This window comes from Merops nubicus, unplaced genomic scaffold, assembly GCF_000691845.1.
Source record: "Merops nubicus isolate BGI_N331 unplaced genomic scaffold, ASM69184v1 scaffold10320, whole genome shotgun sequence".
Taxonomy (NCBI): Eukaryota; Metazoa; Chordata; class Aves; order Coraciiformes; family Meropidae; genus Merops; species Merops nubicus.
The window spans coordinates 1832-19734 of record NW_008584811.1 but is presented as its reverse complement, the minus strand read 5'-3'; the positions used below and the strand labels follow the sequence as shown (position 1 = coordinate 19734).

Genomic DNA, 17903 nt, shown 5'->3' with positions numbered 1-17903 from the left:
AGAACTGGACACAATATTCCAGATGAGATATCACTAGTGCAGAATAGAGGGGGAGGAGAACCTCTCTTGACCGACTAACCACACCCTTTCTAATGCACCCCAGGATGCCATTGGCCTTCTTGGCCACTAGGGCACATTGCTGGCTCATGGTCATCCTGCTGTCTACCAGGACCTCCAGGTCCCTTTCCCCTACACTGCTCTCCAGCAGGTCAGCCCCCAACCTGTACTGGTGCATGCTGTTTCTCTTCCCCAAGTGCAAAACTTGACACTTGCCCTTATTAAACTTCATCAGGTTCCTAATTTGTATTATGAACGGTTAAATGCTTTTGTTCAGGAAAGCAGTAGTGATTTTTTTGAGTTACAAGTGCCCAAAATTAAGACAATAACAAGACTGGATTTTGTTTTGGCTTGTTTTGTAGTTGGCATGGCAGAAGCAGATAGCTCCTCTCAAGATGCATTGGGTCTCAGCAAGCTTGGAGGTCAGGCAGAAAAAAACAGGAAAATGCAGAAAAAGTAAGTAACCAAATACTTTTAATGCTCTTATATTAAGCTATTGCTTTGTTTAAAAAAGTTGTTGTTGTTTTTTGTTTTGGTTTTGTGCTGTTTTGTTGTTGTTGTTGCTGCTGCTGTTATTTTGGGTTTTCTTTTGTTTGTTGTTTTTTGTTTGTTTTGTTTTTGTTTTGTTTTCATTTTTTTTTGCTTTGTATGGTACTATAGCTAATAAGCCTCTGCAGATTTTTTTTTACTATTTTTTCTAGAATATCAATAGTAGTGTAGGTCGTGGTAAGTTTGAAATGAATTTCAGTGCTGAAAACTTGTTGAAATGCTGTAATAAACAAACTTGGAGGTCAAAGTGGACTCCTAGCAAACCCTCCCCCAGATTTGTTACATTTAATACCTGCTTTGGGTTTAATTTGGATTTAATTCATTTGGAAGATCCCCCAAGGAGTTTGCAAGATTTGACAAAGGGAAGGCAGGAGATGTTCTGTACAGACACTCCTCTGTACACCTTTGCTGATTCCCTTCAAGTAGGTGACTCTCAAAATCTTTCCTTTGTGTTGCAGCTTGAACTGTTCAGTGATTTTTTTCACTTCTGTTGAAGGTTGTCTTGACATTTTCTCTCATACATTTTAACAGCCAAAATATTTTGTCCTTGTACTATATAACCTCTGGCTTTTATAATTTGAGACTATTTCCTTTTTTTTTTTTTTAGGCACCTTTTAGATATGCATTGACCTCTTACTAGTCAGGAGAACTTTTTTTCACTGTGTCCAAGAAACTCTGTAGTTGACTGTTTGGCTTTTGACTATCCATTGTATGCTTTGTTGTTCCCAGACTTGGAAGAGCCGAAGCAAAGACTATAATCATAGGTGAAAAATAGATATTGCTAGTAGTAGAAATCTTAACTTGATGCTTATATGGTAATGCAGGAAACACTCAAATTTATGTGAGCAGCATCAGGCATTCTTTGCATTTTTCCACTCAAAGCTGAGCCATATATCTTGAACTTTTGTTGCTTCTGTTCAGCTGCCTTTGGTCTGTGTCAGAAAAGCTGACCAAGATCAGCCATGTCTTGCTTTTTTGCTTGCTTTCTGAGGACAAAATAGTGAAAATTGAGAGGAAAGATTGCTGATTTTCTCTTTGTGAGAGATTTCTTGCAGTACGTAAGCTCTATTAAAAATAAGAGTAATGCCTGGTGACTGCTAATGAAAACCAGCAGCATGTTGGTTTGAAAAAGTCAGAATGGAATGTGGTTTTGTTTGGATAACAGAACACTCAGCTGTTTTTCTTCAGACTGTTACACTGAAGGCAATCCTACATTATTGTGATCTGGTGTTTTCCCTTTTCTACAGAGCTTTAAAGTCATACCCCATCTTGGTTGAATAAATAATCTGGTCCATATCTAAACAGTGATAGGGCCTGTTCTTTGAACAATATAGAGTTTTCCCAACACCAGCAACAAATTTCATTCTAGAGCAAAACAGTTTCTACTGTCTTGCTTTAATAAATGCAAAAAAATGCTGTGGCAGCTAAATCCTGACTTCTCTTTGTAAACATTTTGCCTCTCAAGAATTTACTGGTATTACTTGAAGTATACCCCGTGGCTGCATGCTGTTGGTTGCTTAAAAGGCAAGTGTCTGTATTAGAAAAGTGAAAACTTTTAGTCTGAAATTGCCTTGCCTATTTATTAAATAGGAGTTTGTGCTTAGTGACAGGAAAGTATCTGATTCAGGTATTTCAGTGAAGGTGGGGGTGAAACAAGGCTGTTGATGAAGACTCCTATCATAAGGTTGAGTTTTACTGCTCAAAACAGCAGCAGGGCCCTTGGGACTTCCATGAGATGAACTTCTGGAGATGTTCATTGTTGAAAAAGAGCAGTGGCAAAGCTGCTCTGAATTGCTTTTCACTTTGGTATTGGAGAGCAGGGCTAAAACAGATTCTTAGGGCTGACTGTTCACTTAAAATCCTGTATTCAGAGAAAAGAATTCCAGGTACCTGAATGCCTGGAAGAATGACAGCTAGTTCTAATTATAGTTATCTCTAATCCTGTTTGCTTGCTTATCTTTCTCATTTCTGCATGCATGCACACAAACAGGCTGAGGGCAGTATTCAATGTCTTTATTAACAAAAACCTATTTACAGTTACAGAATTAAATTACAGTGTACCTTATTTGTCTGTTTTTGTATGCCTTTGAGTTCAGTTTAATCCTCGTTTTATATTTTTCCTTCACTGTTTTATTTTCCTTTTGTTTACCATTTGATGGGGTAGTGCCAGATCAGGGTAAGTTTGTATTTGTTTTCTTAGGGTGGTTGTGAAATTCTGCTAAATTTCCTCTGGATTTTTTAGCAATATATCAACAGCTCTAACTTTTTTCAGAAAATAAATCTGTGTTGTCTAGTTCAATGTGAATGGTAGTTCAGTGTCTTGTCTTAATTTGCATGGTGTGAATTTTTTTTAGTGGAAATATTAAACCCTACTTAGAATTAGTTCTGTAATTTGGGATTTGAGTGTCATTTAGCAATGGTAGATAATTTGTGGCAGTTCCTTTCCAGAGTAGATATGTTTCTGTAAAACTGTCACTCTGTTTAGTAAATTTAAGTTGCTTTCACTGTTTTGTTCATGCTGGTCATCTTCTTTGTGAGCTGTACTGTTGATGCTGTTTGCCACAATAGTATCTGTTCTTTCCTGTGTACAACGCAACAAGCTTAATACTGTATTCATGAAAAAGGAAGGCAGCCCTAATTTTAAGGTAACTCCTTAAAACAAGTTCTACAGAGTTTAGTATATACCTGAAAACAATATTTAATAAGGATATTAACCTTCCACTGATGCTCTGCCTGAAATTGTTCTGTGCTCACCTCATGTTCTACTACTGCTCCCTTTCAGTTTTTACACCTTTCAACTCTGGCATTTCCATCACTGTCACTCTCTTCACCACCTTCCCTACAGTGTTTTCTCTACTCTCAGCTTCTTCCAAATCAGTTATCTTCAGTTCCAGCCAAGAAATCTGGAGTACAGCATTCCCCTTGGGCTACAATTTCAGGATTTATGCATTCCCATGCTGTCTTATCCAGTGACAAAGTGATGGTGCTCTGGGCTGCTTCCTCTTCCTTGTGGGGTTAGTGTATGCTTGCCTGCCAAGAGCTGTTCTAAATACAGGCACTTCAGATGGTCCTTAAAGGGCCTTGTGTGTTCACTATTACATCACACCCCTGCACTTCTGGCATCATTTCTGATCCCATATGACCACAGTTCCTTTGTTCTCCATGGCTGGTGTTAGAAGCCTTTTGAATGTGTCTAACAACAAGTGTTCCCCTCTTGCAGCAGCACATTTCGTCTCCTGTTCAAAGTGATATTCAGCCAACTTTTTACTAAGTCTGTGGACATCTTTCCCCTGTTTTTGTCACCCAAGAGTCATTCCAGTAGCCAGCTACTCCTTTGACATTCTTTAATCCTTCACAACACCAGTTTTATACCATCTGTTAACACTGCCAACACTACTGCAGGGTCTTTTTTTCCCCTCAAGGGTATGAGTCTGGGTTTTGCACCCACTTCTTGAATGATGTAATTGAGTGGCCTTTGAAACTAAACTGGTGTGTCAGTTGTGATCTGTACATAAGCTGATCATGTATTGCTGGAATGCAGCGAATTTCTTGGTGAAGTTGGAAGGGAATTGTTGGAAAAGTGAAGTTCTTCACTGCAGGAAAAAAACATGGATTTGCAGATGAAACAGCAGCTGCCTTTGATTTCTTCCTATGAGATGTTTTGTGCCTGTGCTATGCCTTGAGCTTTCAGTTCAATGATTTCTCATGCAAGCAAGTTTGCTGTCTCTTCTTGCATATGAACAAATTCCACAATATATTTTCCACTTCATGGATGCATAGCTCTTTGGAGACATTGAATAAATTCTCCATAAAGTTATCTCATAAATTTTTTTTTTGTTTCTGTTCCTATTTCTACATGTTTGTCTCCATCACATAATACTTCATTCCAGTCACACAAGTATTTTCTGCATACAATACCACCATGAGTGTCAAGTTTGCGTCACAATCTCTCCTTAACGCTTTTGCTGCCTTCCCTGTACTGCTCATCTCCAAGTGATTTGCTGTGTCTTGGTTAACCTGAAGTATGCAGAGAGACCTATAAAACTACCAGAAATTACACTGCAATTATTTGAATTACATAAAACACCCCAAAAAGCTTTATAAGCTGGGGGGAGGCAGTGAGCACATGGTCTTGTGGGGCCACTCTACTCAAACCAGAGGCTGTTTTGGGCATGTCTGTGGTTTTTCATCACTGCTGGGCATGGTCATGTTAACCACAGCCACCAAAAAGGAAGGCAAAGCCACTAATTCTGAAGTTAAACTACTTGGAAAAAACATTGCATTCCTTTCTGACAAATACAGTATTAAGCGTTTTATTCTGTTGTTACCAAGCAGTATTTTTTAATATATTATTAATTGATTTTTATCTCTCTTTTTTTTTTTTAAATCTTTAAACAGCAAAATGAAGCAAAACTGAATGTTTTCAGGGCTAGTGATTTGTGGGCTTAACATCACATGTTCTGTGCTAGCAGGAAAAAAGCAAATCCTTTATTCCTCATTTGGAAATAAGTGTTTGCAAGCTTTAAAAGGATACATATATCAGCTTTTATGACCTTCTCTTTGTTAGTGAAATCTGGCTATTGTGCTGCTAAATGCTGAACATCATTTCCGCCTTAATTGTTGGGTCTTAAAATAGGTCCCTCAGAGTGATTATTTGTAACCTGTTATCTGGCAGTTCCTTCCTCCCCTTTTTTATTCCTGGGCAGCACATTTAACCAGGAAAAAGTACTGGGAGGTTCTTCTAGAGCAGTAGGAATTTAGTGACATGCAGGTGAAGTACTATCTGTTGATAAAACAGTTGCTAGTATATTTATTATTCATTGATTATTTTTTATATTTAGTTCCCTACCAATTTGACACAAGGTATGCCAGCATGTCTAAAAAAGCCAAGCACTCCATAGCTGTTTTGCACTAGTAGCAGAGAAAAGCTACCAGTCTGTCAGTAACCCCTTGTCAAGGTGTCTGGTGTGGTAGTTCTTGAATATCTGTAGCTTTTAAATATTTCATCAGCGTAGATCTGTTCAGCAGCACAGTTCTGAAGGCAGGGAGATGTAGTTTGGTTTTCAATTGTGGGAAAATGGTAACTACATAATGTAGGATCTTGAATCTGTAATATTGCTGCTTATCTTAATGCTACACTTGCAGACGGGAATAAAAAGCACGAAATAGTAAAAACTGTCTGATTAGGTGAAGCAGTTTTTCAGAGGAGACTGAGTGGATACTTAACCATATACAACTAGCTTTCAGAGGCAGCTTAAATAAGCCTTTTTTTCAGACTTCACCCATTTTTTCAGACAGACATATCCAAGGAACATTGCATGCTCATACCTGCAGCCATAGCTTCTGTCTCTTGCTTTATCAAATGTTTTTGGCAGCTGTTTACAGGGATCTTGTGAGCTTCCATTGCTTCTGTAAGCTGAATTGTCAATATTAAACCTTAGTCTCTTTTGTTTCAGCATAACAAAGGGAATGGTGTCATCATAGGAGATGAAAGCTGAGTTTCAGTACACAGCCTTTCAGAATGTAATTGCCAAAGTGTGGCTCTCTGAATGTAATGGTTGTCTGAAGCTGTGCCTGAAATTCTGACAGGCTCACTGTTGCAGCCTGGAATTCACCAATGAAGTGATTATTGTCCCAGTTTCCAGCCCTGACAGACTGATGGACAATAGCTTTTCGATGCCATGGATACCTGATGTACTTCAAGTATTTCCACAGGCTTCAGATCTACATGTTGAGGGAAAATGACTGCTTTGGTTCAGCCTAATTTGCCGAACAGAACATTGCTGCAACGGAGAACCTGGCTGACAAATAGCCTGATGTCTCCACTTGGTGTTGGCAGTGTTAGTTTGAGTGGCAGGGGCAGTTTGAGGCAAAAATTTCTGAAAGGCAAGATCCAGCATCTCTGCCACTCTGAAATTTCCTGTCCAGTTCAGTTTATGTCATTACGTAGTCCTTGTATGGTAAATTGAATGCAGTCCTTAAATAGTAACATGTAGGTATAGCTGGTTTCTCTGTTATTAATAACTATTTCTGTCTTTGTAGGCATGAGCTGCTAGAGGAAGCCAGGAGACAAGGTTTGCCTTTTGCACAGTGGGATGGACCTACTGTGGTTGTGTGGTTGGAGGTAAGTGGTCCCTCCAAAACAGTTAGATAAATAAATCATAAACTTAATGTATAGCCACCTAAAGAATTTAAGGTTTTGGAGCCAGGAATGTTTTCTACATCCTGCTTACTTCCTTTCTTTGTGTGTGTGTTTCAGCTGTGGGTTGGGATGCCAGCCTGGTATGTGGCTGCCTGCCGAGCAAATGTGAAAAGTGGTGCTATCATGTCAGCCTTGTCTGACACGGAGATCCAGCGGGAGATTGGGATTAGCAATCCCCTGCACAGGCTGAAGCTGAGGCTGGCCATTCAAGAAATCATGTCCCTCACCAGTCCATCTGCCCCTCCCACCTCAAGGACGGTAAGGAAAGTGATCCAGCATTAAACGTCAATTAGAACCATTAGAATTTCTGCAAATTCTACTGTAAGCACATAACTGAAAGGGTTTGAGCCTCAAGTAAGAATTTCTGGAAACATTACATTGTAGAGGGACACATTATTAAAAGACAGGATGTTTCTGCCTTTCATGGAAGGTCAATGAAGGAGTAACTATTTCTTTTCTTAAGGGGAAGATAAGTATGTATCAGTGGACATATGTAATCCAAAATATTTAGAGTAATGTTAATTGTCTCATGTATTGTCCACCAGAAGAATTGATAATACAGAGTAGACATGTGCATACAGAAATTTGGAAAATAGTTGGAGGTTCTTTTAATCCACATACAAGGCCATGAACTCCAAAATAACAATTCAGCCTAGATAAATGAGAAGTCCACCTGTCTCTCTATACTGCAGTAAATTTAGACACTTAAAGTTAGTGTGAATTGCCTCCCATGTGTCTGCCCTGCAATCCAGAGTGATTTCTGAGATTCCTGGCGTCACATACTAGACTGCAAAGGCATTTTTCGGATTAGAGCAGAGTCAAGTGTTTGCCCATTAATTACATCAGTGTAAGCTATTTATCACATTCAATTTTGTTAATATCTTTGAAGAAAAGTGATCCAGGATAATAGGCTTTTATTCCATGCTGTTACTTCCAGTAGACAGACCTATACTTGACTGTAGAAACCATTGCTTTTGCCCGTGCCTGCTCCTCACGTGTACCGATTGCTTATATGTTCTGCAACCTCTCCTCTTTGTTACTGCTTTCCTTTCACTGGATGGGATTGCTTCCCTGTGGGCTCATGTTAGACCACGGGAAATGTCTGGGTAACACATGAAGAAATGGAAAATCTTACAGCCACACAGCAAACGGTTAGTTTTTAGCGTTGCCACTTCTGTTCCTTAGAGTGCTTTTCTCACTTTTTGAACATTTGAATCAAGTGCCTTTTGGTCTTCTTTTCTTTCTTTTTTTTTTTTTCTTCCTCCAAATTAATTCATTAAAATTCTGAATTGTCGCTTCTTCTAATTATTAACCTTACAGCCTGCATCTTGATATTTTTTTTTTCCAGAAAAGGGGGGAAAAAATCAACACTAAGATTGTAAACAAAACTCTTTCTAATCTGGGAAATGAAGCTGTGATTTGATTAACTACCTGACAAATTGAATCATTTGTGTGGAAATTTCTTCCCTCCAGAAAACTTAATCAGTAGATGGGTTTTGCAACCTCTGAAAAGAAAATGAGTGCCTTGTATGGTGTGGTTTGGTTTTATTTTCTTTTTACAATGCATGATGCTTGCTTTATCTAGCTTTTTTTTGGTATGCAGTAGACTTAGAGTCTTGCAGTGCATCTTTAACTGTGATCTCCTTACTAAACTTAAATACTAATATGTATGTGTTCTTTTGCTTTTCTAACCACGTAACAGGAAGATGAGGAGGGAAGCTGGGCTCAGGTTGGAAACTTTATGTAATATTATAGACTATTTGTAAATTGTCACAATAATTAGAGCATGAAAGAATGTGGTTTTCCTGTGTAGCAGTTTCTTTTAGTGACTCTTGGTGTGGCTGGGGATTGGGTAAGGGGGAAGCTGCAGCTTTATCTCTCTATAGTAGATACTTGGAAGACACATTTTTACATCTAGGCCATTTCAATATTTTAATATTTTCTAGACCTTTCAAGATTTGGTGGCTCATCACTGAAAACTTGGAAAATACTTTTTTACAAACTACATCACAAAACCAGCTATGCATAAGGATTTTTATTAAGGCTGCTAAGAGGATAATATTCAGAAGCCTTTATCATTTGCTTTCTGAGATATTTGTCCTCTAGCTTATGAATCGCCAAAATGAAGTTCCTCTTAAGAAGAGCATGTGTGTTGAACATTGTAGATTAAAATGATTTGATGACATAAAGTGGGGTCTGTTTTGGTGAGGCATGGCTCTCTGGGTAGCCAGAATTCAACCAAGAGTATCTGCTGTGTGCAGAAAATCCCTGTCCAGCCTGGCCACTGTCACAGGTGTGCTACGAGACACACCGAGCCTAGATAGTTAAGTAGCTTTCTGAGCACTAATTCTGTAATCCTCATTGATTAATTGTTTTCCCTTAAAGTGGTGACAAATCCTAATTGTATTTTCAGGCATTGAGATAGTTGAGTATTTTATACAGGGATATAAACCAAACTGGGGATTTGCTCGTGACCCATATCTGTGGACACTGTAGTCTCCTCTTGCTTGGCTGCCCTCCAGCTAAAACCTGTTGAAGCCCCATTAACTACACTTCAAACACTCCTCTGCAGATTGTCCATGATAACAACCATAACTTGCCTTCCTGTTAGAAGGGTAACTTGCTCTTTCAGTCTGCTACCTAGTGATGGCTTGAAGAAGTGCATTTCTGCCTGGCCTTGGACCTCTCTAGAAGATGCTTCCTCTAGAGGAGAAATAAAGCTTTTGACTTTAAAGTACACAGTAAAAATTATTCCCCTTGACCTCTGAAAAAAAGAGCTGCAGTCTATGCATCTGCTCATCCCTTAAGCCACAAAAGTTAGAAACTCTCTTCTTCTTAGGAGTTTCCTCCCCAAAACTGCCTGATGATTTGCAGGTCAAGACTGCAGTGAAGGAAGTGTGGATTTGGGGATTTCTTGTTTTCTTTCATTTTTAGGATAAGGACTAGCACTAGTGGGGAGTTATCTTTTTTTTTTTGCTTACTTGATGTGGATCAGTTTCTGAGAACAGTGAATTGTCTTAAAAAAACCCCTGCAGTTATTTTTTTGATATCTTGTATTTATATGGTCATGTGAAAAAAAAAAATCCCTCCAGTTTTCAAGAAATACAGTATTTTTAGCATCTTAACAAAATTCAGTTTTAAGTTCTTGCTTTCAAAACTGCATCAATTAGTCTATTTTTGTTAGGCTTAGCATATTATGTCCATACTCTTCAACATGAAATAAATTAAGGCACTTTTACTTGCTTGAATTCAGCAGAAAAACACACGTGTAGCGTTCAGTACTTTTATCTGCTTATCTTGACAGTTAAGTAAGCATTGTTTTACTTTCTTCTGTTGTCTAAAAAAGCTTTTCTCTTCTATTTCTCACATTAATAAGCTTAATTCCTCCATCTTTTAAAAACAGACATTAGCCTATGGAGATATGAACCACGAGTGGATTGGCAACGAGTGGCTCCCCAGCCTGGGGCTGCCCCAGTACCGCAGCTACTTCATGGAGTGTCTTGTCGATGCTCGAATGCTGGATCATTTAACTAAAAAAGACCTACGTGGGCAACTTAAAATGGTGGACAGCTTCCACAGGTAAACAGATTTAAGTTGGAGACATGATTGACTGTAAATGTTTCAGTTCTCTCCGAATGTGGGGTTTTTTTCTAAATATTTTTTTCTTCTCCAAACAGAAACAGTTTCCAGTGTGGAATTATGTGCCTACGGAGACTGAATTACGATCGAAAAGAACTGGAAAGAAAAAGAGAAGAAAGCCAGAATGAAATTAAGGGTTGGTGCCTTGTCTTGACCTCAGTCTGCTTCTAATGTGTTTTCATCGATCCACCTCAAAAAATTATTTCTTAAGGAAAAAAATAACAAGGCCTAGTGGTAGAACTTTAATTGGGCAACTTCTTTTCCTCCGCAGATGTCCTTGTCTGGAGCAATGAAAGAATGATCCATTGGGTGGTGTCCATTGGTCTTAAAGAATACGCAAATAACCTTATAGAGAGTGGAGTTCATGGAGCACTTGTGGCCTTAGATGAATCATTTGATTATAATGCATTAGCTCTCTTACTACAGATACCCACTCAAAACACACAGGTAAGCAAGAAAGAGCTACTTTATTGCTGATAGGATTTTTCTCCCTTCTAGGAATGTTAAAAATGGAGCTGATTGATTGGGGTTTTTTTTTGGTTTTAGCTTAACTCGGTGTATGTTTTTCTGTCCCCAGCTCTAGACAGTTTAGAAATGGAAACACATCCATTATCCTGTAAGAGAAAAACATAGAGCCATGCTTCTCTTTCTATTTTTCTAATTGTTAATAACAACTCTGGTTGATAAATTTTTTTGAACAAAAAATATTTTCCTTATAGTGTGTCTTCACAGTATGAGTGTAGAGCTCATACTTTTTGTTGGTTGTTAGGTTTTGTTCTGAAATAATTAAGTTTGAGCCAGAAATAATGAACCTTTGTAGCAAAATGAAGGGAAAGGGGAGCTGTTAAGTCATCTTTAAATTTTTAATAAGTTATAACTTCAATGAAAACTTTTTAGAATACTCATTTATTAATCTGACAAGGTGTTAAGCAATTTGGGTTATATTAAGGTTTAAAAATTACTACAGGTTACTAATTACTAACCTTTTGGACTTATTTTCCATTTCATTCAAACTTTAGGCTCGTGCTGTTCTGGAGAGGGAATTTAATAACCTTCTGGCCATGGGCACTGATAGAAGACTTGATGAAGTAAGTTGCTTGAGCTGTTGAACTATTTTATGGTAGTGGGAATCATCAGAACTGTTAAAGAAAGAATTTAGCTCGAATCTCTTTATTGACAGAATAGTGACAGCAGTCTTAACTTGACATTTTCTGTCTTCAAGAGTTTCTGAGTATGGCAGGCTTTGTGTATTTAGGTAAGATACCTTTGAATTTGAAAGTGTTCAGATGATTTGCAAGTTTTTTTTGCAGCCCTGACAGTTCTGTTCTCAGCATGTGTGTTTTGATAACATCATCAGAAAGCAGCTTGTTAGTTTTTTAAGGTATTTATCCATAGTGATTTCAGACATCAAGAGAAGGAGGTCTGAGGGAAGAGATGTTTGTTCTGTTCTAGCAGCACAGGGCACTTTGATCACAAAGATCTCTTCAAATAATGTAGATATTTGTCTCCTAGTTCTAAAAGGGCATCAATACTAGGCAAAACAGCATTCAAAGGATTGAACTGTTTCTGAAGGAGAGTTTGGGAAATGAAGATGCCCAGAGAGTATATTTGCATTGACACAATACCTTCACCACAAAAGACATTTTTGGAAGTGGAACCTAAACTGTTGTGTGTCCCTGCTCACTGCAGGCAGGTTGGACTAGATGACCTTTGAAGGTCCCTTCCAACCCAAACCATTCTCTGATTTTGTGATTGAGAAAGTGCAGTATTACATTTCTGAAGTGGAATGTTACTTCAAAGATGCAGATGTATTTATGGGGGGAAAATGCACTTGGGCAATTACAAGTTTAAGCTTCCCAAATACTTAAGCAAAACACTGCATGACAATTATAGTTATTTACTTCACTTTTTTTTTCTCCTCACTGTAACGTCCTGTAATTTGTAGCATGAGAAAGCACAATAGCTGTATCATCATTCCTGTAAGACACCACTGAAGGTTAAAAGCAATTGTTCCAATTCAGCCTCTGTCAGTGTTCCCAAAGCAGCTTTTCTGATCTCTTGACTCCTCACATCCCCTAAGAATGAGTGATGTGACACTTAGAAATGGCTGTAAATCATGGAGTACAAACATTTGAAGTACAAACTGGTTTGTTTTTTTTTTTTTAAATGTGGGGAGCACGTGGATTTCCACAGTTACTGAACTGAAGAGATGCTAGCAAGCTCTAGCAAATGAACCCAGCCTGTGGCAAAGGCCTCTGCTGCTGCTGCACCTGAACCATTCTGAAAATTGAGTCGTTCAGTGGTGACAGATTTGCTTAAGATTGTCAGTAATCCTTTTAATGTCAGTAACAAGCCTACATTTTTTTTGAATTGCTAATGATGTTTACCAATATAACAGGATGATGATAAGAGCTTTAGGAGAGCACCTTCATGGAGAAAGAAGTTTAGACCAAAGGACATAAGAGGTTTAGCTGCTGGATCAGCAGAGACTCTTCCTGCAAATTTCAGAGTGACAACCTCAATGTCTTCACCCTCTATGCAGCCAAAGAAGATGCAGATTGATGGTATTGATTTTGTATTATTTTAAGCATGATGCACTTTTTTGCTTGAGATTACAGGGGAATTAAGTTCAAATTACTTTTTTGCTGCATAAAAGCATCTGCCTTGTGCATGGTTGTGTATATATAACACTGTGTTTAACCATAGGGTGCTTTATAATATAAGGAAGCTGTATTAGATACAGACTTCTTTTACTTCATTGAAATAACAAAATGGGAATTGTAGCTAGAAGTAAATTTATATTAAACTAGAAGAATAAACTTCATTTTAGTAGAAGTCTTTTAATCACATGATCCATAATTTCTAATGAGCTGCAGTTAGAGTAATGCAAGTCCCATTTCTGCAATGTGCTAACATGCATTCAAAAATGAGGCAAGTAAACTCCCTCAGATAATTTTGAGATTATTAAAAGTAAAGTAAGAGGTGAGTTCCTTCCCCTGCAGCAATCATTTAAGTATTGTCCATACTTGAAATCACCATTTCAGTCATTGCTGTGTACTTCACACTCTATATCTATGTGTGCACGTGGATACACACACAAATGCATATTAAAAAAAAAAAAAACAACAACAACAACAAAAAAAAAACCCATCTGGATGTGGAAGCTGATCACCTGTCACCTGACATATCTTGTCTGCTTAAAAATATTCTCTTTAGTAGTATGAAAATAAACTTTTACTTGAATTTGTTTTACGAAACACAAGGGAAGGAAATAAATGAAAAATGTATTTCATTGGAACAGACAGGATGAGAACTTCAGTGTAACCTATCAGTCATCTTAGGTCTGAAAACTGGATTTCTGAGTAAAGCTCAAAGAAGCAAACTTTGTATCTGATGTTCTTTTTGTTGTAAAATACATTCTGCTTTTCTAACTTGTAACCTTAGGGTTGGGTGAGTACTGTAGCTGTAATCACATTGCTGTGATGTCTGTCTGGTGGTTTTTAAAACTAACATGCATGCTGTGTTCTGCATGTGTTCCCATGCTTGAAATAGGCAGTGTATCAGGAACACAAAGATTGGATTCTGCTACAGTAAGGACCTACTCCTGTTAAAGCCTTCTCCTGGTGAGTAAAGTTGATAGGTATCACAGTAAAGCAGCTATTTATGAAATAAAACATCAGGTGTTTTAATACAGTGAATTTACACACTTACAAAACTGTTTCAAGGTTCCAGGGTAGATTGTTGAAAATCTGGAGATTATTTTCTGCAAGGAAGACTGTTTGAATATTTACTTTTATAAAGATGATGTCCTTCTGAGTTTGTATTTTTTAAACAGCATCAGAAAGGACATGTGCTAAACAGCCATGTAAAAAGTGTGACATCAAAGGCTGGATGAAACAGCTAGTGAAAGTGGGAAGGAGGGAGAGGAACTGAATTAGGCTTATAAAGGAAAGAAAATAATTTAGTGTGACTCTGCAGTGCAGATTACTCATCTTTCAGAGTCTTTGCTTGGTCGAAATTATCCCCTTACAGGATGCTCCAATATTGAACTGGTATGGGGATGATTGCATAGTTCCCTCATTCTGGGGTACTTGATGTTACTGGGATTGATTGGTCTGGCTGTCTGGTTGGACTGTTTTGGGTAGCTGTGAGCAGTGCTGACAATAAAAGGCAGCTTGATAACAAAAGGGTGTATAACAAAATACTTACATTCTGGTATATGACAATCTGTAGTCCTGTCTTGCTCCAGGATTTGGAATGATTGCTCTTCAGCAGCCTCTGCTAGAATTTCTCAGGGAACAGTGATTCTCTTGTTTTGCAAACAAGTCTGGAAACAAATTTTTTTTTAAATTATGTTGGATTTAAAGAAAAGACAAACCAACAAACCAAACCAAACCAACCACTGAGTCTTTTTCTCACAAGCTGATATCTTCCATGGGCCATGAATTGTCTCTTCTGCTTACAGCTTCTTTCCTTTCTTCTCTTCTCACGAGTAACATCCCTACCAGTTCTTGTATTGGCTGCCTTCTGTACAGATTCAGAACCTTTCTGTATATGCAGGTTTAGTTCTAAAGAATCCTCACGAATGAGATGTTGAGAAGGGGAACTCCTGCACACAGCAGCTCAGATCATGTGGATCTGTCAGTTCATCTGTCAGTCAGTTCTGGAGAAAAAGGAGGCTCAGGGAAAACCTTCTGGCTTTCAACAAGTCCCTGAAAGGAGGTTGTAGTTAGGTGGGGGTTGGTCTCTTCTCCCAAGGAACAAGTGATAGGACAAAAGAAAACAGCCTCAAGTTGTGCCAGGGGAGGTTTAGGTTGGACACAAGGAACAGTTTCTTCCCTGGGAGGCTGCCCAGGGCAGTGGTGGAGTCCCCACCCCTGGAGGGGTTTCCAGGCCATGGAGATGTGGTGTGAGGGACACAGGGAAGTGGGGACCTGGCAGTGATGGGGGAACAGCTGGACTCTGATCTTAAAGATTTCTTCCAACCAAGACAATTGTATGATTCTATAATCTCAGGGGCTATTTTAATTTTTTTTTTTTTCCTAAGACATTGAAGTTTTCCCCCAAATTCTCCCCAGTCTTTCAAGCTTTTCTGTAGTCAGATGACCTAGGATCAAAAACTAGGTAGCAGAAATATTTGACCTCATGTGCTTTACTTGACATTCCACCTAAAGATTACAGAAGGCAGTAAAATTGTCCACATCATGGCATGGCAACAATTCAGTGCATGACTGCTACACACATGAGCTCTTTGTGAGACACTGAGAATGAAACGTTTTCTGAAAGACTGCTAATAATTTATTTTTTCCTTTTTGTGTGTTTTCTGTCTGTTGTTTTTGCAGTTTACCCACACTACTTCTACCGGTGATATGCAGCATTTTGAACATTTGGAACCCTTAACCTGTTAATACTTGTTAAATGGACACTTTGAGATATTTTATTACAGAGTTTTTAATTAGCAAATAAATTCATGAGTACTATAGAGAAAATATTTTAGAATCTAAATGTTTCTTATATTTATGTGACTTCTCATTTATATAGTTACTTACTTTTTCTGTTTTTATTCAGTCTACAAATCAAATCATTGCTGATTTTTTTTATTCTAATTTTAGTCTTTCCAACTGAATGTACTGTAATGCTTGTATCTATATGTCCCTATAAGTAATATAGGGGTTTTGTAAATTATGCAGTTACTGTAATTATCATTGTTTTTAATAATGAAACCGAAGGTGAAAAGGATTTTAATACCTTTGTATAAGTATCATGACACCAAGCAGTATATATTTTGTCTTTTGGAAATGTTAGCTTAGATCTGGAAACAAGTCCAGCTTTTTTTCAGGTAGGTGTATGTTGTTGTAGAAGGTATGGTACACGATTGTTCTTCTTCTCAGAACTGTACCTTTCCACAAAGAGGATTTGTCAAGTAGTGGAAATTTGTCTTTATTTAAAATAGAACTTGTTTGAAAAGCTGGGAGGAACCATAACACTACGGAACACATCTTAGGAGTGATTGACTCAGTCATACACTCTGCTGTATTTGTATAGCGTGTCTTCACAGTGACTGAAAACAAGCCATAAACCAAGAACTGGTTCTGTTTGGGTTTTGTGGGGTTTATTTTTATTTGTTTTCCTTTACTGAGGAAGATAGACTTCATAATAATTCCTGGTCGCAATCCACAGGCCACAGGTTTTTTTTTGTCCTAGATCTTTTTGATTGATGAAAGATGCTGGTGAAACTATTTTTAATGGACCAATTGTGAAGCACTGCAGTCTCACGTCAAAGGAGTAGTGAAAGATGAAGGTACAATGGCCTGAAAACTAAAGCAGTGCAGCTTCTAATAAAGGCCTTACTTTTTCTTATCTAAGTCATCTTTTGTGTTTTGTAAACTTCTTCTGAAGACTTGTCTGGACTTTTAATTTTAATGGTTGTAGCCATTTTGGACTGTATGAGTAGAAAAATGTATCCAACACTTGTAAATGGCATATTAAAAAGCCAGCAAGAATCTGTTCAGATGGTGCATTATTTATTATGCAACAATATATATAGCATGTCTTTTTTTCTTATTTTGTTTTCCACTTCTAACTCGCTTGTAAAACTGAAATCCATTGTTACTGTTCTGTTTTTTCTATTAATCCTTTGTGTATTTTCAGATTATGTAACAATATGTACAGTCTCCTTTGGAACTATTTTTATCACAGTATTATTTATTGCTTTCTTTCAATAAAGTACTGATGCATTTTTCCACTGCCAATAAAAACACTATTGAAAAGCTCAGTTCTAACTGTATGCAGGCAGATGCTTTTGTGGTGAGTGGATGTTGTCAATAAAGCATCTTAATGATAGTTTGCTGCCCTGTAGGTCTTGTTTCAAACAATGACTTTTCTCCAGTAGGAAAGTGTTCCATTTAGATGTGACTTTTGCTTTGGAATTGTTCGAGTTCACGTGCGTTCATCGGTTTCTGAAAACCAGTTTTCTAAGGAAAGCTGCTTTGTTGCCTACTTGTAGTTAGGGCTGTGATTTACTTTTAAAACTAGTCAAAACTATCACAGAACTTCATTGTATTCTGGTCCACGGGATGGAGGTTGACGTGCTGTTCTATATAGCAGCAAGAGTTGCTTTGTTAATAAAATGATGATCGGCGTGATATCTGGGGAGAAACAGAGGGAATTGGGGAACCAGTACAAAATTGGGCTTTTTGTGTTAATTTTAATATATCTGTAAAGCGTTTCCTGTGCAGAAGGGAAGACAGAAGGATAAAGTGCAGGATCATTGAAGCACTAGTGACGTGGAGCCTGTTTCCTCATGTCCTCTAGATCAACAGCAGGATGTGGATCGCGTGGAACGGAGAAATCCTGTGACTGACACTTTAAACATTGCTCAGTAACACATCTCTGTCTGGCTTGTCTGTATGAGTTGCTGTCTCATCACTTGCAGTCTCTTTTATATATTCAGAGA

The 17903-nt window shown here is 38.0% G+C and overlaps 1 protein-coding gene across 1 annotated transcript; it reads left to right on the top strand.

Annotated features, from left to right (window-relative positions):
• Nucleotides 1–424: 424 nt before the first annotated feature.
• LOC103777864 (liprin-alpha-1-like) lies at nucleotides 425–16558 on the top strand. The gene is made up of 12 exons (XM_008945429.1): nucleotides 425–513; nucleotides 6649–6730; nucleotides 6866–7066; nucleotides 7897–7959; nucleotides 8511–8537; nucleotides 10212–10387; nucleotides 10486–10583; nucleotides 10719–10894; nucleotides 11467–11535; nucleotides 12846–13011; nucleotides 14000–14070; nucleotides 15790–16558. The coding sequence occupies exons 1-11, from the start codon at nucleotides 425–427 to the stop codon at nucleotides 14056–14058; spliced, it is 1206 nt and encodes a 401-aa protein (XP_008943677.1). The 3' UTR covers nucleotides 14059–14070; nucleotides 15790–16558.
• The last annotated feature ends 1345 nt before the right edge of the window (nucleotides 16559–17903 follow it).

Coding starts and splice junctions, on each gene's coding strand:
- LOC103777864 (XM_008945429.1), top strand. CDS start 425: ATGGCAGAAGCAGATAGCTCCTCTCAAGATGCATTGGGTCTCAGCAAG. Junction 7,067..7,896: donor CCCCTCCCACCTCAAGGACG/GTAAGGAAAGTG, acceptor GGCTCATGTTAG/ACCACGGGAAATGTCTGGGT. Junction 7,960..8,510: donor TTACAGCCACACAGCAAACG/GTTAGTTTTTAG, acceptor ACCACGTAACAG/GAAGATGAGGAGGGAAGCTG.